This window comes from Hippocampus comes, unplaced genomic scaffold, assembly GCF_001891065.2.
Source record: "Hippocampus comes isolate QL1 unplaced genomic scaffold, H_comes_QL1_v1.1 scaffold144, whole genome shotgun sequence".
In the NCBI taxonomy this organism is placed as follows: Eukaryota; Metazoa; Chordata; class Actinopteri; order Syngnathiformes; family Syngnathidae; genus Hippocampus; species Hippocampus comes.
The window spans coordinates 569,176-593,951 of NW_017805782.1; the positions used below are offsets into that span (position 1 = coordinate 569,176).

A 24,776-nucleotide genomic window follows, 5' to 3' on the forward strand; every position below is an offset into this window, starting at 1 on the left:
AGGCGGTGCCTCCCCCTTCGTCCTTTTTTTTTTTTTTTTTTTTTTTTTTTGAAGGGGTACCGTGTAACTTTTGGGGCTCATCTTCAACCTTGCCTGCCACGAAGTCAAAATAGAAAGAATCAAAAGGAACAAGGGCCCAGCGCAGTTTACCAAAGAAAGTTAGTCCTTTTTCATGCTTCCCCCCACCCCAATTGCTATCCAATTAAAACTTGGTGTCTCTAAATTTTCAGTTTTCAAAAAAAAAAAAAAATGCATCCCCCCCAAATTCCATATTAATTAGATAACATTATTTTCTACATTTTTAACTGTCAAAACAAGTTCATGGGTGTTAAGAAGATGCAAAAAGGCACATTTTCTAAACATGGTCACGAGGGTAAAAAAGGTCAACCACCGAAAAACATCAAAAGTTGTACACTAAAGGCTTTTTTTTTCCATCATTGACTGATGAAAAACAAAGTATCTCAAATGATGGGAGCAACTAAGTTCCAAAAGGTGTCTCATTTGTTCAACTCTGCAAGCAGCCAATCATATGGTACCCTCCGAAAAGAAAGCCAGTATTAGTGCTTATTGAAACCTCGTCTTTTAAAACCACAATATTCCGTGATACTTGAAAGCTGTGCGTCAGAACAGCTGTCGCTCTGGGCTGCTTTCAAATGAAGCGATGAACGGGTTTCTCCACCTTAACATGTGCTAGGGCCGCTGCTCCCTGCTCACGGGTGGACTCCAACAGCCAGAGCGAGATGATGTCCCGTCAGCCCTGCGATGACAGCAAAACAGCCGGGGGCGGCCCAGGTAATACGTGCAACAATCCCTTCTTCCACACGCACGCACGCACAAGCGCCGCTGTTAAGCCGTCTGAGGTGAGCGACGTCTTTTGTGGCGTTTTCAATGCCTTGACGACTCATCACGTGTCCGTAGTGTATGACATAAACAAGATGACTTTTGAAAAATGACATCGTTCCAGGCAAATTGTGCCTGTCGAAATGGGCCAGGAGGAACGAGTGACCGGGACACAAATGGATCCCGGGAATTTTCATTGTTCGTTTTTTTGGAGGGGTGAAGTTCTTCCTCAGCGACTTGCACAACCGGCATTATTAGATTGCATCGGAGGGCTTCTTGTTTACCCAGTGGCCTTTCGTTCCCGCTCAGTCAGCACTTTTAAGAGCGTGTCCAAAGATGAACTGTGCCGGTATGTCGCTCTGTGCTTGCAGTGGACGCGGAAGGTCTACACATTGCTGTTCAACAAAACAAAGCATGAGACCAAGATAAATCATGTTACCACTGTTTAAGGTCACTGTACAACTCCATTGAGTTGAAGAAAAACAACAACAACAAAAATCCATATGTTTACGAGGGGGGAAGGTAAAAATAATCAGCTGAAGTCATGCGGTTGCACAAGTGTGCGCTCACTCTCCCGGAACTCCAGTGATCAGAATCCACTCTCACAGAATTCAAACTAGTGTCAGAGGGACTCGGTTCACATTACGAGCGCCTCTGATGACCGCCGGATAAAGTTCAGATGTTCTTGCAGGCGCAGGCGTTTGCCGACTTTTCTGGCAGAAGCCTCGAAGGTTTTGTGTGAACGCCGACTGTTCTTGGGAACCGTTTAGAATTCCTTTCGCCTTGTCCAAGGCCCCACCGTTTGCTCATTCTGCCACGTGTTTGGGAGTTTGTTATGGCGCGGCAGGTAATCTTTCGTCTTCATTCCACTAGCCTGCACAAATAAAGCAGACGTTTCTTGACAGGTGATTGACACACACACACACACACACACACAAACACAAAGTGCCTCACTCCGTCAAGCGAGGGTGCTCGTTAAGCCTGCCGGTGTTTAAAGTCCAATGGAAGGACAAATACTTGCCTGCTTATTCACGCATTAAAGCCTGTGACAACACAATATACGCGCCACCGAAAATCAACACGGCCTCCGGCGAAACAAACAAGTTGCGTCATATTTAACAATGCGTTTTTTTTTTTCTTGTTGACATTCCACGCACATTTCTCCATGCACACGAAGCAGTGAGGCATCTTGCTTCGAGATGTTTATTTGTCTAATTTGTTCTGGCGAATGTCCGCGAGCATCGAACGCAGAACGCCGCAGTCAAGATAAGACAAGGGAAACGCGGCGACTGCGGTCCTTGGACCAACCGCCGCCGAACAGGGAAGGAGCGCGCGGCCATACTCACGGGGGCATCTTCTCTCCGCTCGTCCTCCGGCAGGCTGCAGCCGATTGGTGGCGGCGGCGGCCGCGTCGGCGTCGCTGAGCGGCCTGATGCTGGGCTACGAGATGGGCCTGACGTCGGGCGTGCTGCTGCAGCTGCGCGGCGTCCTGTCGCTGTCGTGCCGCCAGCAGGAGCTGCTGGTCAGCTCGCAGCTGCTGGGAGCGCTGCTCATCTGCCTGGCCGGCGGGCCCGTCCTGGCCCGCTACGGCCGCCGCCGCTCGCTGCTGCTGAGCGCCGGCCTGGTGGTCACCGGCACCCTGCCGCTCATGGCCGCCACCTCGCTGGCGGCCTTGGCGTCGGGCCGCGCGGTGGTGGGCATGGGCACGTCGCTGTCGGGTACGGCGGCGTGCCTCTACATCGCCGAGATCTCGCCGCGCGAGCGGCGCGGCCTGCTGGTGACGCTGTACGAGCTGATGCTGGTGGTGGGCGTCATGTTGGGCTTCGGCTGCAGCTGCGCCTTCGCCGCCACGCCCCGCGGCTGGGTGTACACCTTCGGACTGGTCATCCCTCCGGCGCTGCTCCAGATGGGCGCCCTGGCGTTCCTCCCGCCCAGTCCCAGGTTCCTGGTGGCGCGGGGCCAGCCGGAGCGGGCCAGGGAGGTTCTGGCGCGCATGCGGGGCGGCGCCCGAGAGCAGGTGGAAGAAGAGCTGCGGGAGATCCAGATGGGGCTGAAAGAGGAGTCGGAGCACAGCTTCGCCGAGCTCTTCGGCGCCAAGTCCAACATGCGCTCGCGGCTCCTGACGGGCGCGGCGCTGGTCTTCCTCCAGCAGGCGACGGGGCAGCCCAACATCCTGTCCTACGCGTCGCCCCTCCTGCGCGGCGTGGGCTTCCGCAGCGACGCCGCCGCCACCCTGGCGTCCACCGGCTTCGGCGCCGTCAAGGTGGCGGGCACCATCCCGGCCGTGCTCCTGGTGGACCGCGTGGGGCCCAAGAGCTTCCTGTGCGCGGGCGCGGCGGCCATGGGGATGTCGCTGGCGGCGCTGGGCGCGCTCACCCTGCAGAGTCGCACGCACCTGTCCAGCCTGTGCGTCAGCCAGCTGCCGTCCAACCGCACCGGCGCCCCGTGGGACCGCGACGCGGCCGACGCCGCCCAGCCGTTTCTCCCGAGCACCCCCGTCTGGCCGACGGACGGCGACAACGGGACGGTGCGAAGCGGGCCCGTGGACCACCGGTCCTCTTCGCTCAAGTGGGCGTCGCTCTTCAGCTTGCTGGTGTTTGTGGCCGCCTTCTCCATCGGCCTCGGGCCAAGTGAGTAGAGCGCCCGTTGGCTCCGAAGCCCGCCTTAGCCACGAAGCGGCCCTTCTCGAGCGCAGGGGTACAGACCGAGGTTCCTGTAGTTCACAAAGACTGACGAAATGACTCCGTTTGAGAACCACCGAGTCGAAGTATTTGTACTTTGCTGTGAGGGACAAACAAGTTGCGTCATCGAGCGCCGCGACGGGCAACTTGACATGCCAGGTCTGTTTTTTGACTCGCCAGTGGTGTACGTGGTCCTCAGCGAGATCTTCCCGGCGGGCGTCCGAGGGCGAGCCGTGTCGGCGGTGTCGGCCATCAACTGGGCCACCAACCTACTCATCTCAATGACCTTCCTCACCATGACGGGTGCGTCGACGCTCTCGCCTCCTCCCGTGGAAATCTCCTCAATCGGAGACCGCCGCCAAGGCGCAGTGAACGAAGCGCACGACACGCTGCTCCAAACATGAAATTCACATTTCAAAAAACTTTTGACGAAATGCAATTAGGGGGGAAAAAAAAAAAACATTGGTTCATCTTTAACTCATGTCAGGACGGTTGGGCACAGTGCGGTGCTGGAGCGCTACAGTCATCAGCAAGAATTTACTGGGCCGCCGCGAGCGCGACGCACGTCAATGTTTTTTTTTTCTTCTTCCCCAGAGAAAGTAGGCGTTCCAAACATGATGTTCCTGTACGCCGCCCTGAGTTTCGTCCTGCTGGTGTTCGTCATCCTCTGCGTGCCCGACACCCGCGGACGCACGCTGGAGGAAATCTCCAAAGAGCTGGCCAAAAAGTGAGTCGCGTGGCGGATTGGAGCGCTGCTGCGAGGCCGACTTGTCGCGCAGCCTCATCTGCTTTTTCCTCATTTATCCAGGAAGCACTTTGAATTCAGCCTGTGCAAAAAGGTCCAAAATCCAGCGAGGAGCGGCATGTCCGGGGAGATGGCCCCGAACATCCTGTGACCGACGGACAAGTGCACTCATCAAATGAACGTTCGATGGAACAAAACACCCTTTCTTCTTCCGACACACTTGGCTTTCTATGACTTAACACAACACGTCCTTCTGTTCATGACACACGATGCCGTCTATCTTGGGCTTTGTTTAGTTGTTTTTTTTCTCTAGGTACGATTTTTATTTATGTGTAATATGCTTGAATGATTTCAGAAAAAAATTGTTTCCACACTTGGGCAATTCTAACGGTCAAACTGTATAATGTTGCGGTGGTGTATATCTTGAAATTGGCTTTTTAGTCTTTTTTTTTTTTTTTTTTTTAATGACCACTTGACCTACTCCATGACTATTTTAATGCTGGCCATTATGGTGGTACCGGTCGGTACTTTTGAGTACTTTTCAAAGTGGTACTTTGTGTCAACAGTTTCTGGGTGCGCTCAATTCCAAAGTGGCAGAACAGCACCATCTTCAGGACTGGGAGAGTCTTTGCAGGCAGTGGTTTCAAAAGTGAAATTTCACAGACCCGTGGAAAGACATTATGTACTTGACGTGCGTGTATATACATTGTTCCGGGCGATCAATTTAAACGCCCGCGGCAGTGAAGGCGTTGCAAAGGCAAATGTCCATCCAACATTAAAATTTGGGATTCTAAATCAACGTCGACGTCCGCTTTGTTTCTATTCCGCCATTCTCAAAGACAGACGGCTGCTTGATTGATGACATCTTTATTTTGATATAAAATACACAAGAGTCACACATCTTTTAAGTGGCGGTAAAACATGGCAGAGCCGCGCCAAGAACGTCGCCCTCGAATGGCTCCGAGCCATTTTTAAATGAACTGGATGTCATCGACCGCAGTTAAGAGTAGTGAGTGGGTTAGATATTCAAAAGCCGTCTCACCCGTCGCGTCAGCACCACGTCAACCGTAACGGAGCTTACGTTTCAAGTTTGTAGCTGTTGAAATCTTCTCAAGCCGCATCAAGACGTATACTCAAAAGTTATCCTGCACAGAGTCGATCCTCGAATAACAACAATACAAAATATTTACAATTTACAGCGAGTGTGTCCAAATGTACAAGCGTTGAGTGTACGCCGCCGCCGTCGAGTGAATAGCTGACCGTTAAGAGATGAAGAGATGTTTTGTTGTTTGCCGTGGACGGAGAAAACGGTCAACTTCCTGGTTGATTGCGCGGATGGCAGGGCGGCGGCTATCGAAGGCAAGCGCTTGCGTTTGTGCACTTCTGAAACGACTGCGAGTCCACAAACAGCGGTCCGTGTCGGCATCCGTTGCAAAAGGCGCCGCCCGTCAGAGGACGACGACGACCTAGGCCGAACCGGAAGCGCTTCTCACTTGCAGAGCGGCTTCTTGCACTCAAAGAGGAGCGGGTACACCTGCTCCACCGCCGTGGCCACGTTCTGCACGTTTGGTCCTGGCGGGGTCAGAGCGTCGCGGTGAGGAAGAAGCAACAAATCAAGAGCCCGGGTGGCAGCGTGGGAGCGTTGGCTCCCACGCTGCCATTCCTCCGGGGATCGGGATGACCGATGCAATGTGACCTTGAGTTCTGAGCTTCTCGTTGCCCGCTGAGGTGCGCGCGTGGACGGTACCTGTGACTGTGAGGCTGCCCGTGGAGAACACCTGGATGGTGGCCTTGATGGTTTTGATCCTGTAGGTGGCGGCGGGGTGGAGCTCGGGCTCGTAACTGACGTCAAACAACAACAAGCACATTGAGTCAGGAGCTACGTTTCCATGCCGCCCAGGGACAGCCGTTTGTTGAAAATGACTGGGGCTGTGGTCCGAGCACTGGAGCAGTCAATTTGTGTCATTCATTATCATGTTGGTGTGACATTTACAATAAACCCGGCTGAGCAGAGGTCTGCGTGTGTGCATGTGTTTGAGGAAGGGATGGGGTGATGATTATGCGTGCCCATGTGCATGATGTGGCTCTTTGCAGTAACACAGTCAAAAAAATTGTCTCTTAGTCTCGGACTTGGTTGGCCACCCCCCCGCAGGTCGATGGCTCCCAATTTCTTCTTCCCCATCTGGCCACTAGAGGTCAGACTAAGTCCATTTATTTCCAGAAGCGACGAGCACGGTGCCCACTCACCTGGCAATGGGCCGGTTCTTCTTGGTGAAGTCCACCAGGTGGATGGCAAAGGGCATGGAGCACACAGCCAGCACGTTCACCACCTTGAAGGCCGAGAACCTCACCTGAACACAACACGTTGCAACCTCAAATATCGCCCGTCACTGTATCACCCACCCCCCGCCCCCTTCCCCTGCGCAGTCCCGCTCGTCTCAGAAACATTTTCCCGTGTGCCGAAATGTTGACAAGACATCAAAAAAAGTCTTTACATGAGTTTCAATTCCCAAATCAGTCACCTGAGTGCAATGACAGTAATTGAGGAAAGGCTTTTTTCTTTTGTCAAAGGCGAACATGATACGGACGTGCTGAAAGGACGAATGTCAACAGTGAATTCTCAGTGAGTGGCAAAAGTGACGATTCCCACCTTGAAGCCGATTTTTTGCAGGCATCGTGCCAACCGGCGAGCACCCTGCTTCGCCTCTTCTTCGCTGAAAGACAGAATGGAGCGGGAGGGGATTATACCGGCACTAAGGTCAAAAGCTGATCCACAAAATGCCTGCTAGCGCACTCAATCCGCATTTCTTTTCATGCCGGTCAAAGCACCTTCAGCTTCCACATGATGCTTACGTGACCAGTCATGTCTACCTTGTTGCTCCGGTGCAGATAATTTTCCCAGAGGACCAGATGGAAGCGGTGATCTTGGGTTTACGGAGCTTCATGAGGACTTTCTGAAACATGCACGCACGCACACAGTTTGGGATTGTATTTACTTGAAACTCTATGGCATACCTTTACCAAACAGGTCATGCTTTTGTTGCCCAAGCATGCCGTTTAGACCCAAGTAGCAACTTTTGGCATCACCACAATGAACGCTTTACGTGATAATTTGGAGCACATTTGAGGTGAGCATGTTGCTGTGGCCTTCAACAAAAATTCCAATTTCTCACATGGCCTTTTTGGAAAATTAACTAAAGAGCATATAGCGAAAAAATAAAAAATACATCTGCGGACCTAGCATCGACCCTTGTGGAACACCACCAATATCAACAGAGGTCCTCTATTTTACAACAGAGTTACATTTCTACGGCATGACAGAAATTTGCAGGCAATCAAACAAAAGCATGTACCTATCTTAAGTCGCGTGACAGTCATAAAGCGAGGAGGACACTTTGCACACGTCATTTGGAGCACTCGAATCCCAAACATCCTTACCCCCACCTCCGGCTTGTAGATGACGTTGGTTCCCTCCAGGGCGATAGTGCGCAGGTTGAGGTGGCACCTGGTCCTGAAAGTCGCCACCACATTGGTGATGATGATATCCAGAGTGTCATCGTTGTTGGAATCCATGAAGGAAGTGTGTGTTTGTGTGTGTGTGTGTGTTGCACGGAGAGGACCACAAGGGGCTCACTCCTCACTCGTCCACCATCGGCATGACGATAAGCGCCTGCGGTGCAGGTTCAAGCCTGAGGGAAAACAAAGCTACTGTTTAGGATCATTATGTCGCCTTGATAACTTCACTGAGGGATTAAATATAAAACAATTTGCAACGGGGAAGTTAAGATAAGCAACTGAGATAGTGTTGTTGCACAAGTGTGCACAACCACTTGTAACTGGGGATGTGTCGGTGTGCAGAATTGACCCATCACATCCAGACTCCTGTTAAATGGCATGTAGTGCACATCTGCCAACATTTAAAGTGTCTCTGATGAAGACTGAATAGAGTTCAGAAGCTCTACTAGGCTTTTCCTGACAGTTTTGTAATTACATTTTAGGGCATGAGCAAAGCTTGCCACGTCAAGTTGTGCCACAGCGATAATGTCCTACCACAAAAGCCAGAATTTTGTTTAAAAAAAAAAAAAGCCAAAGGTGCAGTCAGTTTGAGGCTGTTGCATAAACATTAACGGACCTTTTTTTTTTTTTGCCTTTCCAAACATGTTTTGTGTTCTATTGGCCAGGAGAAGGATACAGGCCACTCTTAACCTACCTCCATTCCTATCGCGTTACCGACTAGCAGCTGAACCGACCTCCCTGACTGCTCAATTTATCCATCCAGCGATTGACCAAACGATCAAGGTTCCCTTGCAGCTGACCGATGTGACCATCTTCCTCCATTCTTCCCAAAAACTTTGGAGATCTGCCCAACATAGCCACCAACCTACCTACCATCTAAGCTGCATCACAATCAAGCAACTTACCGAGACATGAAGATGTTTTCTATTTTGTCTTCTTTAATTAAGTATCCGGCTTCCCCCCCACCCGCCTGATGTTGAGTCACTCGCTAGCCCGGCAGCACAACAAGCGCGCGTCGTCCGTCGTCCCTTTACTACAAAAGCTCAACGCGAAGCGAATTAAAGCGGCGAGCGTGCACATCACAGGTCCATCTTGCCGCAGCGTTTCGTCTCATCAGCTCCCAAACACAAAGACTGTGTTACACTTGGCTCTTGTGCTTTGTGGGAACACTCGGGGGCTGCCATCGCGACCCTCCCGTCCCAATAATCAGCGCAGAGGCTTTGATGGATAAACGCAATAGTCGAGTTGGAACGAAATTGCGCACATTTACGCCCGAAATGACGTCAACCTCGGGCTTGATGTATCGGTTAGCTGGAAGGCTCGGCTATGCTAGGCTAAGATCGGTTGCGGAAGGGCTGAGCGGGTTAGGGTTAGGATTTAGTGAGCGTTATCCGCTGTAAACTAGCTCAACATTTGGGACACCAAAGATCGTAGCGTTGTGACTTCAAAATAAAACCACCGGCGCGATATGAAGTATGAATGAAGAGTCGTTAGCATCTGGAGCTAGCAGACTAGCCGCCTTCAGATGTCGCTGAGGATTTTCCATTGCGTGAGGAACGTTTTGTTTTCGTGCTGCCTTTGAACTGTTTTCGATACCTCGTCCGCTTCTCAACGCGGGAGCGGGGAGCCCTCGGACTTGGACGGTTCCCGTCAACCGGATTGTTCGCTCCCTTCTCGCAGGTTGCGGAAAGAAAATACGAATGACTGCGCCACCTCGTAAAACAACTTCCGGGTGAAGTTTACAAAATAAAAGTTGTACACGCGACCCACATCAACGCGGTTTCCGGCTTCAGCCTTCAGAACAATAGCGGTCAACGTTCTCCGTTGAGACGAGCGATTTGCACATGACGTCGTCCAATGACGTAACACATTACAGTATAGTACACGAGAGCCACGAAGAAATGCAAATGGCTGGAAGCCATGAAGGACTATTTACATTTAAAAAACAAACAATACGCGTTGGTGTCAGATGCATCAAATGAAGACCGGTTTGGGTCTTTGCAATTGAAAACATTTATGCAAACAAGCAATTAACGTCAAACAATAACGCAACGCATTATATATAACAGGATAGGATGCAAAATGATTTGATTAAAAATAAAAGGAGAGGCACGCTAGCAACAAAATCTACAACCAATATGCACAATAGGGCGAGCATATGAACCTTTTTTTTGAGTATAGGTAATATCTCTTTTTTTTAGAAAGTGGTTGACCGTTCCTCCGAATAAAATAAAGCGCGAGTGAGTTATTGTGTTGACCAACGTTTCTCAAACGCCAACGTTACACTGAGCTCAGCTCGCGTAGACGCCATTGGCAGACAACGTGGTGGCGCGTTCCCTTAACGTGTTTACTCTGCGCCTGACGTTTAAAATGTGGCAATTTAACGCCGTCTCCAAAAGGGGGGAGAGGGGGGAGGAACATCTGCTCTGAAAAAGTTCTTGAGTGGCTACAAAACCAAAGAGGGGAGCCGGGAAACTGTTTACAAGCCAGTGGGAATGTTTGTGTTCTCAATGAGAGAATCGGGCCTCATGAATGAGTGTCGCGAAGAGAAATCTATCTTTATAAGTCACATGCAATCTGCGCGAGAACGCCCTTGACATGCCCCGAGATGTTTATTGTGAAGGTTTACGGACGACACAAATTTTTTCATGAGGTCATACCGCACAGAAAGTAAACACGCAGATGTGAGCACTTGCGTAGCATCGCTTGCAGATACGAGTGAGAATAAACAACAGGTCCATCAAGGAGACGCGGTCTCATTGACGGGCCGCAGTCTCTCTCGAGTGCGGCTTTTCACCGATCCGAGAGAGAGTTGGGCCGAGAACGGATCCCCGGAGCGGCGGTGAACCGCGCGCGCCGAGATGGTCTGTCATCGTAAAGACCGCGCGACAAAGACGAACGGCGTGTGAGTCAATCCAGCGGCGTGCCGGTGCAGCTCTGGATTCTGCCAAGTGTAAACAGAGACGTGGGAACGAGCGGGCCTGTTTACATCATCGCCATTCTTCGCGGGACCACCGGACCACACCGCACGCACACCATTCAAATGGCAACTTTTTGTGCAGAGTTTCATATTCACCTGCGCTGGGCTCCATACTTTTCAGGCTCGCGTACTCGCTTTGCACAGGACCGCCGCATCCAGTGAAGAGTCTGCAACGGTTGCCATCCGCGACTTGCCGCCATCTCGGGTACGTCACCAGCCACGGCCGTAAGCGGGAGTGGCCGAGCCAAGCCATTTGTGAAGAGGCGAAGCTGATCGGAACAGACACAACAAGAGCAAAAAAAGCATCCAACGTGTCGTCCTTCCATAATCGAGGAGTCGACGTGCGGGGGGAACAAATGGTGCTCACGCCATGGCGGCAGATTTACGGCGCTAACATTAACACACCTGCGCAAACGTCGAGGAGTGCGTAGCCATGTTTAGACTAGCGTTGCAAGCGATAACGTTGACACATGAGCAATCCGTGGCTTGGCTCCAAAGCGCACCGAATAACGATTCCGATTGAGTAACGGCCCATCGCGAGCGCGTGCTGGCGGGCAGATTTTTGCTGGGATTTTTCTTATTAGCGAGTTGCATGATGGCGATTGTATTCCAAGGCCACCTGCTCAACATCCATCACAGGAATGACGTTGATTTCAGGAAATCTCGGCCATCGTTTATTTCAAGTTGAGTCATCCACCGAGTCTTTTTCCGCCACGCCCTTCAAACAACATCAGCGCACAATTTATCACCGACAGTTTTATTTCTCACCTCAATGAACGCAAATTTGTGTCAATAAGCAGTTGGCCACTTGATCCTTGAGTTGAGTGCGAACAGGACACAACAAGGTCGTAAGCGATGCCTGAGAATGGGCTTGTCGCTGGGGGGGGGGGGGTATTTAATGGGTAATAAAAAATGAGATTTTAACGTGTTGTTTTTTTTTTTCATTTTAAGTTTTTTCTTCCTGGGATGTTATTTATGTTTTAGGGTCATCTTCCCTCAGCAACACGTGCATGCAGAAGAATACAAAAATAACCACTAAAAATAAATAAAAAAGCACAATGAGCAATAAATAATCCAAAAGAAATCTTGACTTTTTTTTGTTAAAAATACAAATACTACAAATACTAAAAACCAAAAGTCAAAAGGAAAGCAAAATAAACCAAATACATTCCAATTAAATTCATTTAGTTCCAAGAAAATCAAAAGCTCCAGCCTCCATGCCTTACTGCGATACACAGAATATGAGAACATTAAAAAAAAAAAAAACATCGCTGAAACATTATGAATGTTGAAGGTAAAACATAAGGATGAACTATAATCAGAATAATAATAATAATAAATGAATAGACTACTCTATTTTCAAATAACATACTTTCAAATCGTATTGGTATTTTCTTGACAACATATATTTTTTAGTTTGTAAAATAAGAAAGTTTGTAAAATATCGCTTAATATAATAAGCGAATGACTAATTCAAGGACCATTTTCCCCACGACTTGGAAGCACGGATTTGCCCAAAACGACATTCCATTCCATTTGAATTAAGATTCCCAACCCAGTAGTGCGTGTGCGTGCGTACGTGCGTACGTGCGTGTATGTGTGTGTGAGAGAACTATGAGGAAAGGGGGGGGGGTGGTAGGTGATGAAATAAAAGGAAGGATGTTTTGGGGGGTGGTCCAAGTGTTTGAGGGGAGGACCGAAGGTGCAGAACGATGGTCGGAAGAGTGTGTGTGTGTGCGTGACTACACGTCGGTGTACATGCGTGTGTGCGTGTGTGCTGGTTGCATGGGAGATTTGTGCTTTTAACACACACACACACACACACACACACACACACACACACACACACACACTGATCTTTAAATTAATGGTCTCCTCGGGGAGTCATCCAAAGGCCACGGGCGTTTGGGAGAAAAGATTCTCGGAAAACGGCTTCATCGTGAAAACATTTGCTCATCGCTAACCACGTCTTAGCCATCCGCTAAGAGTGATGCGTGGGCGGCGAGGGTCCGTTTGGGGGGAAAGGAGGCGGAGGGGGGGGGGGGCAGCGCTAACGAAATCAACCGGCAAATGCCAAACTCGTGGCATTCGCTCAGCCTCAGAAGAAAAGATAAGACGACGACGAGAGAGAGAAAAAAAAGTTCTCAAGCTTCTTCTTCCGGCTAACTGCAAAGCAGGAAGCCATTAAACAGCGCGCCAATAAAAGCGTGTCAGTCAGATGTATCGCGCACTTCTCGGGGCCTGCGTGGAGATGCGCAGCAGCGACCTCCCATTCTTATCGCGCCTGCAGTTCACAAGCCGACACATTTCTTGCCGTGGAGTCGGCAACTTTCTGAGGGGGCGAGGTCATTTTCATCACGTGGAAGCGCGACGCCGGCGGATCTCTCGTACGTCAAGGCACAGCCGTGTTTCGTTCTTTCAAATAGTTGGGAATCCGGTCATCAAGGGGTTCGTCACGTCTTGGAGGATAAGACTGCAGAATTACACGAGAGCTATTCGACATTCGGGGCCCAGAGTTGTTCTTTTATGTTGTTGTTGTTGTTTTTGAACACAAGACAAATGCAAACACCAAACCAAGGTGGCTACTTTGTCATCAATTCACACATTTGAAATGTCTTTTGGACGCGCTTGTGCTCATGCTCTTATTTCAAGGTTGTGCGTGGCGTTGCGGGCAGACGACGACCTCGAGGCTTTTACATCTCAAGTGCTAGCGCGCAAGCGCCGATCTGTCTCGCGTCCCCAGCGAGCGCCCAGTCCAAGCCTCCGCAAAGGAAGTACTTGTGATGATGGATGCTGTTTTCCTCGTCCCGAGACTTGTTTTCGCTGCCTCCCCTAGGAACGGACTTGAGCACCGTACGCACGTACCGGCCGCTTCGTCATCCGCGTTTTGCAGACCGAGGCTTATTTTGAGCAAGGAGATGGATCGGACACGGCAATGCGCGAGCAATCGCATTTTGGTCTCTTCTCGCTCGCCGTGCCGCTGTTTTGACCCATAAGGCGCACGCAGATCAGCAGATAGCGTTGGGATGGTGGAGGAGGGAGGCCAAGGAAGGTTAGTTCATCCAAACAAATGCGCGACCGCTTCTTTTTACGACTGTCCCGTCAGCCATTACCTGCACGCTGAGTTATGCCCGAGTATAAATACAGAGCCACACCAAGCGCACAGATGACTCGGGGTGGGTGCGCGTGCGCTCACGGACGTCCTCACCAGCCGTCCACGTGCACACAAAGCAACGCAATCGGCCCGTGGGCCGCGGCCAAAGCACATAACCGCAAAAAGTTTATTCTCTTTCGATTTAGCACTAATGGACACAGAGCGCGGCTCGCGCTTTTATCTCGGCGCTCCATAAAAAGCCAACTAAACGACCCGCCGTCTCTCCGGTGGCCTTAGTCCAAATGGAACAATGAAATCGGCCGGAGCAACAGGTGGCGCTACTGCCGTTACGGGTTTACAGCCAAGCAGAAAGGGGAAGAACGCCACGACCGGCGAGTCAAAATGTGAGCGGGAGACCCGATAGGACAGGATGCTGCCTCCAGACGTCCATTGACTTTGCTTTTAAAAGATACGAGCTGCAGTTTCTTTTTTGGTTTGCTTTGACTCTTGAGCAAAACCTTTCTGTGAACTAAACACCTCACCTCACCGCAAAACATTGAAAAAAAAAGAGAAACAAGTGCACGTTTAGTATTTCCAACAACCACATGACTAAGCCTTGAGTTTGCTGGCTTCGTGCTGACAATTTGTACGAACGTACGCATCGCGGCGTGAACGGCCGATATGCGGCCGGCACCCGTCAAGAGGCGCGCCGTTTGGCGCAGCAGAGAAATGATCCGCACGGTTTATTGTCTTTAATTAGCATCCGAGGTGGAAAAGATAGATAAGGAGCGCCATTTAGCTGATGGATGTGATACGTATCACCCCCCTCCTCCTCCCCCCTCCCCAAAAGAGACAAGGTGTTGTGAAAAGCAGGAAGAAGAGTGTCATCAGTCATCATTACCTCCACCAATCACAAATGCACCATTATTGCGACCTGCCCCCAAATTCCATCTTTTAGAAGTTGTTTTGTGTCCTTCACCGCTCAAAATGGCTTCAATAGCAGCCCTTGCAATTTGTTCCTGAGCTGCGATTCCTGATGTGCCCGGAGCCCAACACGCCCTCGGGTGCGAGGGCAAAGAGCCCGACATCTTCTTCTTTTGCAGAGATGTATTACAGCGAACCCCCAATTGTCATGGAAGCTCCATTCAAGACGAACCGCAATGGACGGAAAGTGAAAGTAACTGGCATGGCAGATTTCGGGTGCCCCGTTGTTGGCACTCCATGACAAGCAGAGAAGGTGCAAAAAGGAATAGGAATTTTGTCCCTTTCTGTAGTCAGACAAGACAGCTAGCCGCGTTGTTGGCTGCGGGTGCACGTGCGGAGGCACCCGCCCGCTTGATAGACTTGCGAGATTTTCTTTCATCATTCCAATTTGGCAGGACTGTTCACAAACTGCAACAAACTCGTCTCTGTGGCGCATCAGTTGACGTGACATTTTCACAGTTTCAAACCCGATGCGGGAATTAGCACCAAGCGCTCAGGAAAGCACACATCTGTTTGCAATTTGGCCAGAAGGCGAGATGCTTTAGCATCTGTCCTCTGCGACTAAGTGGACTCGAGCTCAGGTCGCACTCACACGTACAAACAAACACATGCACACACTAATGAGCTGACACCCGCACACAGACAAGCACTTGTCTGCTTCCTGCCTGTGAGACTCGGGGTTCAGAGGATTGTGGGGCTCCCTTGAGATTAGTGTGCGTGTGTGCGTGTGTGTGTGTGTGTGTGTGTGCCAGGGCATCTTTTTATCATGAGTCACATCTCACCTCTTCGTCATCTCCGGTGAGCCTCCGGTAGCATTAGGTGGGCGTCTCATGGGAGCGTTGAGCCACACTCTGGTGAAAGCACAGATTAAACTGAGATGTCACATGAGGGTCTCGTTTAGGCCCACCGGAGCTTGGCAAAGATCATTTGTTAAGACGTTTCACCAATTGTTAAAAAAAAAGCATCCCATGTGAAAAACAAAGGGGGTGGGGGGTACATTAACTCCACTTTCATATCGTGTTTATACAAAAAGCGACTGGCCACTGGCCAGTCGCTTTTTGTATTGTAACTCCGAAGCGCACATCGTGTATTGTGAAATATTTGTACAAGTTACCTCCCTGTACATCAAGCTCTCTCTCCCCCTCCAGGGGGAGGAGTGGGCGAAGGTGGAGGAAGAGGCGGTAGCGGTGGAAGGTCGCCCAGGACGGATCTCCATCAGAGGCCCATCTCCCCGCGGGACCTGCGAGGAGGAACGGGGGGGAGACGGCTCATGTGGGTAACGTCTCCGAGCCGGTCAACACATCGGCCCTATCAGCCGTTGGAGCTTTCGCTTTATCCGCTGATGGGCGGCAGACCGCCTGCCAGACGCATCGCACATGAGCCTGCTGTTTGTTGGGCCGGCGCGCGGGAAGGCGGACAAGGCTTCCTTCGGGGACGACTCCTACGGAACCTCTTGATAGCGCAAACAAATGAGATCATGAGCCGAGGTCCATATCGGTGCCTCGTTGGGGAACTCAACCACGAGATATGACGATGCGGTGAGATCATAATTCAAGAGAAAAAATAAAAGTGTGTGTCTGGGGGGGGGGGGCTGAGAAAGACCGGCAAGCGTGGGTAAGGGAGGCACGCAGCGGACCTAAGATTTGGCACGCATGAAGACTTTTTAGCTAGAATGCGAGAATGTAAACAAAGGAATCAAATATCATAATACGAGTTAATTCATCAGAATCCCTTTTCTTCACCAAAGGCATCACGTAGACACACAAAAACGTGACTTGGCAAACAGCTCAAAAGCATCATACCATTAAAAATAGGACATAAAAGGGGCGGCGGGGGGGCCCCAGTTGTTTGGTGGCACCATGCTCTTTATTTCGTAAAAGCGTTTTCTTTCTTCATTTCCCTGACATCTCCCGGTAATTATTGGACACATTAAAGTGTGTGTGTGTGTGTGTGTGTGTGTGTGTGTGTGTGTGTGTGGAGAAGATCTGATATTATTGACGTCGTGTTGCCCGCAATGGCCCACATTGCCTACAGCGGCATGTACATTTGTAAATGTTTTTGTTTGTTTTTTTTTTTTTGCTTTTGCTTTTGCTTTTTATTTATTTTTGTTGGAGGCCGACACACTCTCAGTGTATAAAGTGCTTGGAAGTTGTTTGCATCTTGGCTGTAAACGTTTGTTTGTGCTCAACTGTTTTGACTCTGCGTGTTGTGGCTGGACTTCACGGCTCGGACCAAATAGAGGATGGACATGGGATTGTGGTGTGGGGGCGCGGGTGCGGATGGGAGCGGCGTGGGGGGGTCAGTTTGCAGCAAAGGATTTAGTGGAGTGCAGAAGGCTCACACACATAAACACACCCAAAGGCTTCAATGGGCGATAGAAAAGTGAGCGGTGTCCCTCTGCTTTGTTTATACACCAGAGACGGACTGATGGTGACAGAGACCAGGACTCTGGAACACGCCCGCCCAGTCCACCGGCACGCAGGCACACATAGAACAGGCTTTCCCAAACTTGGAGCCAAGACATCTCAAAAATGACTACTTTTGGGAGAAATGAAAAGTTGCGTCATCTTCCCCAAACTACATAGTGCCCATGGCACTGCGAAGCGATATGATTCCGTTAGCAACTTAGCTTCGTGGCTGGCCACTTCCTTTCAAACGGCCGGAGTTTTACAAGACTCCCCAGACGGTTCAAGCGTGCCATTGTTAATCGTTGTACTCGAAATTGGTTACGTATGAAAATGATGGCCAACACGGGGACAGGCCAGTCTATCGATTTGGTCAAAGAATATGAAACTAAGCAGACTTCAGGTATGTGTCGATACTGCATATCGCTCAAGTTGCGTTTCTGAAGAAGAAAAATGGCTCTCTAGAATATTGTACATCGTGTCGTGATCGAGACACCCTCCGAAACGCTGACTTCCAACTTTTTTGCACGACATCCATCCATCACATGCTTATGCAGATAAACGTGTGTGTGTGTGTGTGTGTGTGTGTGTGTGTGTGTGTGTGTGTGTGTGTACATTCCAGACAATAGCCTCCAACTCCCTCTCACTGTAAGGAAGAAGACTTCCAGGCCATTAACCCGCATCAGGTCCTGAATATTCGCCTTGGTTAGCAGGACTCACAAGTCACTTCCTTGCTAGATGCTCCTGTCAGACAATATCAAAAGGAATCGTTTGTCTTTTGGAAATACAACCATCAATGCAATAAACACGTTCATAACTCTCTCTTATTGTCTGCCGCATCCTGTCCTCGTAAACTCCCCATCGGGTCTTTGCACTCTCGGCAACCTCGTTTTTTTTTTCTTCTTTTATTTTGTGTTGTTGACTTTGATTTTTGGTCCTCAAGATGGACTCGGCGGGAGAAGCAACCTAGTGTGTGTGTATCTTGGACGTGTATGTGTGCGTGCGTGCGTTGGGGGGTTGCTGGGAGTTTGGGGAGGGGTCGTGATAATGGACAGAGAGCCGGAGTGCTCGGACAAAGATGGATGATGTTTTTCTCGCCCCCAGCTTCACTCACAGATTACAGTTGTTTTTCCTTGCGCGGCAAACTGCTTCGTTTTCGGTTTATTCAACTCTCCCCCCACCCCCACCCCCGCTTTTCTCTTTGAGGTTTCTGATTTTATTCTCTGTGTGACAAAACCATGTGAGATGTTTTTCCGGTGGCGAAGAGAACAATTTTGGGCTTTTTGTTGGAGCTTCTACCGGCGGACTAATTTGCAACATTTCCCCGACAACACCACCACGGATGGCAACACCGCTTTTTTTTTTCTTTTCATTGGTGTGCGCAATTGAAAAATTGTTTGCCATCGTCCTGTTCATCTGCATTGGGCCACATTGCTGAGCGTGTGGTGTGATTGAGGCTCCTATTTGCATCTATATTTGGCAAATGCGCTGTTTCAGGACAACAGAGCAAAATCAAGAATCCAACTCTGAAGTAAGAAACACAGCTCGATGTTACTCAAAAGTGAGCGTTGCGACGGCCCAACTGTTGTATGAGATGAGATGAGCCCAAGCGGCCCTTGGAAGCACCATCTGGAAGCCGTCCCTTAATGGTGACATCAGACCACCACAGTGACCTTTGACACTCAACTGGCTAATTAGCAGCGCGTCCTTCCATGAGGGCCCAGGTCCCCCCCGATTGTCTTTCTTCAAGCGAACCCCGCCGACGCCCCGACTTCCACCTGTTGCCTTGTGTCACAGCCGGCGGGGAAAGGGAGGGAATACTTTGGGCAATGATCTCACATCACTGCCAAGACTCCAGATCACTGCGCCACAACGATAGCCGAGCTGAGCTTGCCTGATCTGATGAGAAACATAAGCGAGCACGAAGTCATGAGGCAAGCTTTAGTCTTTGACCGAGTCAAGGAAACGGCCCCGCCGAAGCAAAACGGCAAAGCTCTTTGGTCTTTTCCAGCACGGGTTCCTGAGACTTTTTTGTCGGTCTCCCCATGAGAGACGAGCCCACCAAAATTCATGTCGCTCCTCCATGAAACTGGCTTTGGGGGCGGAAGATCCCCGGAACGATCTCAACTTGTCCCTAAACTGGCAAGTGGCTGCTGCAACCCAAGGTGGCAGGCAGCCTTTGCGTCCTTTTTTTTTGGTGGGCTCTGCCCACGACTGACAACTCGACCAATTTGCGTGTGGCTTCGGGGGCTGAATTTTCCCCAGATTCTGCACGGAGCTATCAAGACAATTTATTTGGCCGAAGAACAACAACGACAAGGAAGTGAAGCAATTTCACGAGGGTAAATAACGGTCGTAAAATGATGTTGTTTTTTCAGCAAACAACAGCAAGCAAGACTTTTTTTTTTTCCTTTTCCACAAGCTATTTGCATCCTTCTCCCAGCTCAGAGGGACATCATCAATCTCGCCGACTCTTATTATTACTTTCCCGTTTGAATGCAAGCCCACCCAGGAGGGAGCGGGCCTCCTCTGTTGCGATCCCTTCGCCTTCTTCGCTTCTTCTGTCCCACCATCTGCCCGCGCTATTGGCACCATTTTCACCTTTGCAGGTTGCGCGGGGAAGGCCAAACGGAGGATTGCGAGGTACCTCGTATCCATTACATCGGAGGGGGCCGAGGCGCCAGTTTGCCATTTGAGATGTGGACACCCCCCCCCTCCCCGCCCCCTCCCCGCTACGTGTCCTTGCACTCTACCCTGCGAACTGGCACACTGTGCTGAAAGTTATGAGCAACGTGTGAGCGCAAGGGGCCGCGTGCTAAGTACACGTCATCGAAGCGTCAGGAAGCTTCCGGTCAAAAGTCTCATTCGGTGGCTCGCATGGATCAGAAGTGGGAAGTCGAAAAAGGAAAATGCAGCGGACGCTGGCTTATTGTCCGCGCTCCTTTGCGTAGGTTTCCGTTTTGGCCTTTCGCCTCACCACTCGGCCAACGGCCAGTTGACGCGACACTCTTGTTGCTCGACGCCCACGTGGCTCAAGAGGCCAGGCGCCGCCTTTTAAAGCCGTCCACAGTCAAAGCCGCAGCTCCGACGGTGGAACGTGGAGGTGGCAAACCCAAGGGCTCCGAAATAAGAGTTGCACCTCGCGTGCACGTTCGGTGTCAGGCAACATGAACTTTTCCCGACGACGTGAATAATGGCTGGGATAATCCACGGACTGTTTGTCCCTCGATACGAGCACCAGGCAAGTTCATGACAGAGGGAAAGACTTGCGTACACAGAGAAAGTGCTTTCTCATGCTTATCAAAACAAGTATCGGCAGTAAAAGCGCATGACTTTTACTTGGACTCAACTTTCCACAAGTATCTGTACTTTAATTGAGTCGCGGCGCTCAACAAACAGCTGCGATTCCCAAACGGTGCCACGAATTTCACGTCATCGTCCACTTCTGCCAGGCGGAGGGACTCGAGGGTTGCGCCGTGAGGTCCGATCCGAGCTCCGGCCCCGTCCGGGTTCCAGATATCAGGCGCTTTTTTTGAGAGCGTCCAATAAAAAGCGCAACATCTGGGAGGTCCGTGCGCGTCCTTGTCTCCTCCCATCCGCGCGGGCCGCCGCCCTCGCTGCTGGCGGAGATAAAACAAAGAGGGCGGCGATGCTCTCCGCCACTCATGAGCACACCCAGGCAGCCCCCGGGAGCCCACGTTCCGAAGCCGGCCTCCGCACACCGCCCGCACCAGCGCCACCGCTCCCCGCCATGTCCACGGGCTCTCCGAGCGAGGCGGACGACGAGCTGCTGCTGGACGGCATCCTCAAGTTGGCCTCGGCGGAGAGCGCCGAGGAGAGCTCCAACGGCGAGGGGCGGGCCGCCGCGCGCCTGACGCCCGCCAAGCGGCGCAGGACGGCGTCGCGCAAGGCCGCCGCCCGCAAGGCCTCCGCCGGGGAGGAGGAGGGCGACGGCGGCGGCGGAGCCCCGCGGGAGGGCAAACAGGTGCAGAGGAATGCGGCCAACGCGCGGGAGAGGGCCCGCATGCGCGTGCTGTCCAAGGCCTTCTCGCGACTCAAGACGTCCCTGCCGTGGGTGCCGGCCGACACCAAGCTGTCCAAGCTGGACACTCTGCGCCTGGCGTCCAGTTACATCGCGCACCTGAGGCAGGTGCTGGCCAACGACAAGTACGAGAGCGGATACATCCACCCCGTCAACCTGGTGAGCCCGGCGCACCGCGTCCTTTCCGGGGTGGAAAAGGCTTCCTCGCTCGCGGCTTTTGCAGATATGGTAAAAGGAGACGAGATGTGCCGATGAAAATAAGAATTAAACGTGGAAGGACAGATTTTTTTTTAAGTAAAAAAAAAAAGTAAAAATAAGTCTCGGGTTCAAGTACATCGCTCCCAGAAAAATGTACTTGACATAGCGAGTATTTGTAATTTGTTGCTTTCCATCACTGGCATTTTGTCTTGACGCTTGTTTGCTTGCAGTCCATTTTGACGGCTATTTTGGGAATACCGCGAGTACTCAAGCGTCTTGAAAATACGATCCCTTCTTGCTTGCATTAACGTTGAGACTCAAGGACTTCTTATGGTTTCATTGGTCATGCTGTTGCTCAACCTCACTTGGAGTCAGTACGTTCTACAAAAGTCGGAAATATCAGAAGTGGATTCATTTGGAACACGAGCGAGTTATACTTGCAAGGCGCCTACGGGCTCAAATCCACAAAGAAAATACATTTCAGGCCTCGGTCAGGAGAATCGGGCATCTTGTGTCCTAATTCCAAGCGAAATATGCAAGCGCACGCGAATTGCATTTTCGTGACGCGTCATCGGTCAACGTGACATATTTTCCAATCAAATCCGACAACTATTAGCCTGCTTCTAATCCCCCAAAAGCCTGGACAGAGATCATCGCGCTCACACCGAACAACACGGTTGCAGAATATTAGCAACAGCTGATCATGCAGCTCGCGCTTTTTAAATGAACGCGTTCAAACCTGAGCTTACGGTTGGATACCTCGACAACATCAATCATAGCCGCGTGATAAATGCTTGCGGCTTGCTCAGGGAACCGGCCGATCAGCGAAGCACATACAAAAAAAAAAAAAAAAAAAAACATTGTCACATGGCTTTTGCTGTTGCAAAACGCAAATAAAGGCGTGATGTTGCACAGTACGCGGATAAAGTGAAGATGGAAAGAGTTGCTCTGGTAACAATTCATATTTGTTGCGGTATTTCCATGCAATGGATAAAAAAACGTTTCTTCTTGATGATTATGCTTTTTTTTTTTTCACCTCCACGGGAAATAAGAATAGTCAATTGGTCATCCTGAAGGCCAGTCGCTAAGGTCCAAGACAAATGGGTCAATTTGAATTTGAGGCAGATGCATTTGAACGATCCAAACTAAATCAGAGGCTAGGTTTGAATTTGAAGCCAAAGTTGAAGCGCTTGCAGCGATTTTCCGGTTCTTTCCGCGCTCATCTTGCCTTTTGCCTCCGCAGACGTGGCCCTTCATGGGCGCGGGCAAGCCCGACAACGAGTTGAAGGAAATGCTGAGCTCCACGCGCTTATGCGGCACCACCGCATCGTGACCAAACAGCAACACTTTGGATCCCTCTTTGACTTTCTTTTGTCACCTTTGGGACGAGTCAAGCCCTCGCGCGTCTCATCGCCGCAGACTTTGGAGTGGGAATAACGGCTCGCGGGGGAGGGACGTCATCCTCCTCCTGCTCCTCCTTTCGTTCCCGTAAAAAAAAAACTATTTAAATGCATTGGCTTTTGTTTGTTGAAGTCACCCTTTGTTGTCTTTGCTGGCCCAAAGACAAATGGCCTTCTCTTTGTAAAAGGTACTCTGCGGAACCTGTTTTTATGTCTCGTCAAGTCAGATGCTCTAAATATACCTGATCTATTTGTATCATTTTTGACGCTCTGCTGTCCTTTCGTGTGTGTGTGTGTGTGTGTGTGTGTGTGTGTGACCTCACCTCTGTTATCCGTGTATCCCTTTTGGGATAAGAGTCAAACCTGAGCAGATAAGTGGCAGTCTTGTTGCCAAAACGACCATGCTGGAGGTGGTTGCCTTTGCATTGGCGAACGCTGGCCTGCAAAAGAATGACGTTTAAAACAAGAAATGTGTTTAAAAAAAAAAAAAAAAAGGCTTCTACTTGGCTAGTTTGAAAACATTGAGTTAAAGGCCGAAAAGGGAAGTCGTTTTTTTTCCTTTAATGAGAGATGAAGGGGGAGAGCGGTGGGGATATGGGGGACGGGGGAATGTGCATGAATCCTGCCCACGGCGCTTGTTTTCATTCTGCTGGGTTGTGACCGGCGATGTTTACATCCTGCAGACAGTTATTTATGCCTTCTGACAAAAGGCCTCTCTCTCTCTCTCTCTCTCTCTCTCAGCTCGTTTTCCGATCGCATCCCTTTCACCGTCCCTATTTTGTTGCCAAGTACACACGCTTTGAAACTTACAGAAAAGCAAGTGTCCAAAAGTAATCCCTGCAAACTGTTCTCAGGCCAGCGGAGAATGCGGCCGTTTGGCAAATACGTTTCCCTGCAACAAGTTGGTCTCAAGCAGTTCAGGTGTTCGATTACAAAATGAAGGACGAGAGTTACTTTAGGTTGACCGTGTTCCCTATGAAGTTAAAAAATGGGGAAAAAACATCCACGATTGAAAAGCGCAGAGCAGAACGACTCCCCACTTCGCAACAGACAGAAATGTGTGAAGTCGCAACTACAAATTGTTGGTGTTATTTCGATCACTTTTCAAATGTTATTACCCTCCCCACAATCTTGTCACAGTATCTTAATACCCTGGAATGTAACGGAATGAAAGAGAATGGATGATTCTACCCATAAACTCTTGTAAAGTGTCTTTGAGTACTATGAAAAGCGCTTTCAAAATAAATGTATTATTATTATTATCATCATCATCATCCCATCCATACATAATTGGAGTACAGCAACACGTCAAAATGGATTTTGCATAATATGACACGATAAGCGTGTCATTTTTGCCCACTCGGGTAGTCTGTGACTGTAATCACCCACTTCTTATGTTCGCATTTGGTCAAAAAGTCGACGCGGCAGCAGTCGTGTCAGTCGCCAACCACCTGTGGAGGCGTAAGAAGCATACTGGTAGCTCAAGAAGCGCAAATCACTCCTCCAACGGCTCTCAAAGTCACGTACAGTCAAGGTCCATGTGTGAGTAGACTCTTTTGTGTCTGTACTAGTTAGTAGCCCAAGGCCTTTGCCCTCACTCGTAAAACAATCCAGCAGGCTAGCATGACTTACTCGTGAGGTTTTTTTTTTTTCGTGGCGACACCGTACACACCGTCAGACATTTCCTAAGATTTCTACAGCAAGTGATTGGCACCACTGTTGCCGGTCGGTTGATGCAGCCCGCCGCGGACCTTCAGCGGAATATCACCGAAAGGGCTCCCATCAAGTTTCATCACACCTCACCTCTGCAAGTCGGCGCACCGCCACAATAAAACCGACGTCACTTCAAGGGCCCTCACCTAATACATCAGCGGTGAGGTGGCAGGACCCC

General features: G+C 50.4%; 3 protein-coding genes and 1 long non-coding RNA gene across 8 annotated transcripts in view; 2 read left to right on the top strand and 2 right to left on the bottom strand.

Moving 5' to 3' along the window:
- Positions 1-5,065, top strand: part of slc2a12 (solute carrier family 2 member 12) — a 5,592-nt gene extending 527 nt beyond the window's left edge. The window contains exons 2-6 of one of the 2 annotated variants that reach the window (XM_019885075.1): positions 695-792; positions 2,220-3,470; positions 3,702-3,824; positions 4,116-4,248; positions 4,330-5,065. In XM_019885075.1, the coding sequence (XP_019740634.1) occupies positions 695-792; positions 2,220-3,470; positions 3,702-3,824; positions 4,116-4,248; positions 4,330-4,417 (1,693 nt within the window). In that variant the 3' untranslated portion in view covers positions 4,418-5,065. Of the gene's footprint in view, positions 1-694; positions 793-2,216; positions 3,471-3,701; positions 3,825-4,115; positions 4,249-4,329 lie in introns of both variants that reach the window. The other variant, XM_019885076.1, reaches the window with a different exon arrangement.
- Positions 5,066-5,117: 52 nt separating this feature from the next.
- tbpl1 (TBP-like 1) lies at positions 5,118-9,521 on the bottom strand. Of its 3 annotated transcripts, none has more exons than XM_019885080.1 (7): positions 9,379-9,521; positions 7,711-7,955; positions 7,138-7,220; positions 6,917-6,980; positions 6,514-6,617; positions 6,014-6,108; positions 5,118-5,838 (listed from the first exon to the last, which is right to left on the bottom strand). In XM_019885080.1, exons 2-7 carry the CDS (start codon positions 7,837-7,839, stop codon positions 5,756-5,758), a joined length of 558 nt encoding a protein of 185 aa, XP_019740639.1. In that variant the 5' UTR covers positions 7,840-7,955; positions 9,379-9,521; the 3' UTR covers positions 5,118-5,755. The 3 variants fall into 3 exon arrangements, with proteins under 3 accessions (XP_019740639.1, XP_019740636.1, XP_019740638.1); XM_019885077.1 differs by having other exon boundaries at positions 7,705-7,955; positions 9,379-9,520; XM_019885079.1 differs by lacking the exon at positions 9,379-9,521 and adding an exon at positions 8,688-9,171 and having other exon boundaries at positions 7,705-7,955.
- Positions 9,522-10,836: 1,315 nt separating this feature from the next.
- LOC109524879 (uncharacterized) overlaps positions 10,837-24,776 on the bottom strand; it is a 23,998-nt gene continuing 10,058 nt past the window's right edge. The window contains exons 4-7 of one of the 2 annotated variants that reach the window (XR_002170034.1): positions 23,209-23,325; positions 15,955-16,080; positions 15,623-15,691; positions 10,837-11,031 (exon numbers count right to left, since the gene is read on the bottom strand). This is a non-coding gene — a long non-coding RNA (uncharacterized LOC109524879). Of the gene's footprint in view, positions 11,032-15,622; positions 15,692-15,954; positions 16,081-23,208; positions 23,683-24,776 lie in introns of those variants that run through there. The other variant, XR_002170033.1, reaches the window with a different exon arrangement.
- On the top strand, positions 20,835-23,360 carry tcf21 (transcription factor 21). The gene is made up of 2 exons (XM_019884997.1): positions 20,835-21,446; positions 22,729-23,360. The coding sequence occupies exons 1-2, from the start codon at positions 20,895-20,897 to the stop codon at positions 22,816-22,818; spliced, it is 642 nt and encodes a 213-aa protein (XP_019740556.1). The 5' UTR covers positions 20,835-20,894; the 3' UTR covers positions 22,819-23,360.

Bases quoted from the DNA above. Each gene is read 5' to 3' on its own strand.
- tbpl1 (XM_019885077.1), bottom strand. From the start codon at position 7,839: ATGGATTCCAACAACGATGACACTCTGGATATCATCATCACCAATGTG. The intron at 7,221-7,704 runs GTAAGGATGTTT...TGCATGTTTCAG, and splicing joins TCTACAAGCCGGAGGTGGGG to AAAGTCCTCATGAAGCTCCG. The intron at 6,618-6,916 runs GTGGGAATCGTC...TGTTGTGTTCAG, and splicing joins TGCAAAAAATCGGCTTCAAG to GTGAGGTTCTCGGCCTTCAA.
- tcf21 (XM_019884997.1), top strand. From the start codon at position 20,895: ATGCTCTCCGCCACTCATGAGCACACCCAGGCAGCCCCCGGGAGCCCA. The intron at 21,447-22,728 runs GTGAGCCCGGCG...TTGCCTCCGCAG, and splicing joins ACATCCACCCCGTCAACCTG to ACGTGGCCCTTCATGGGCGC.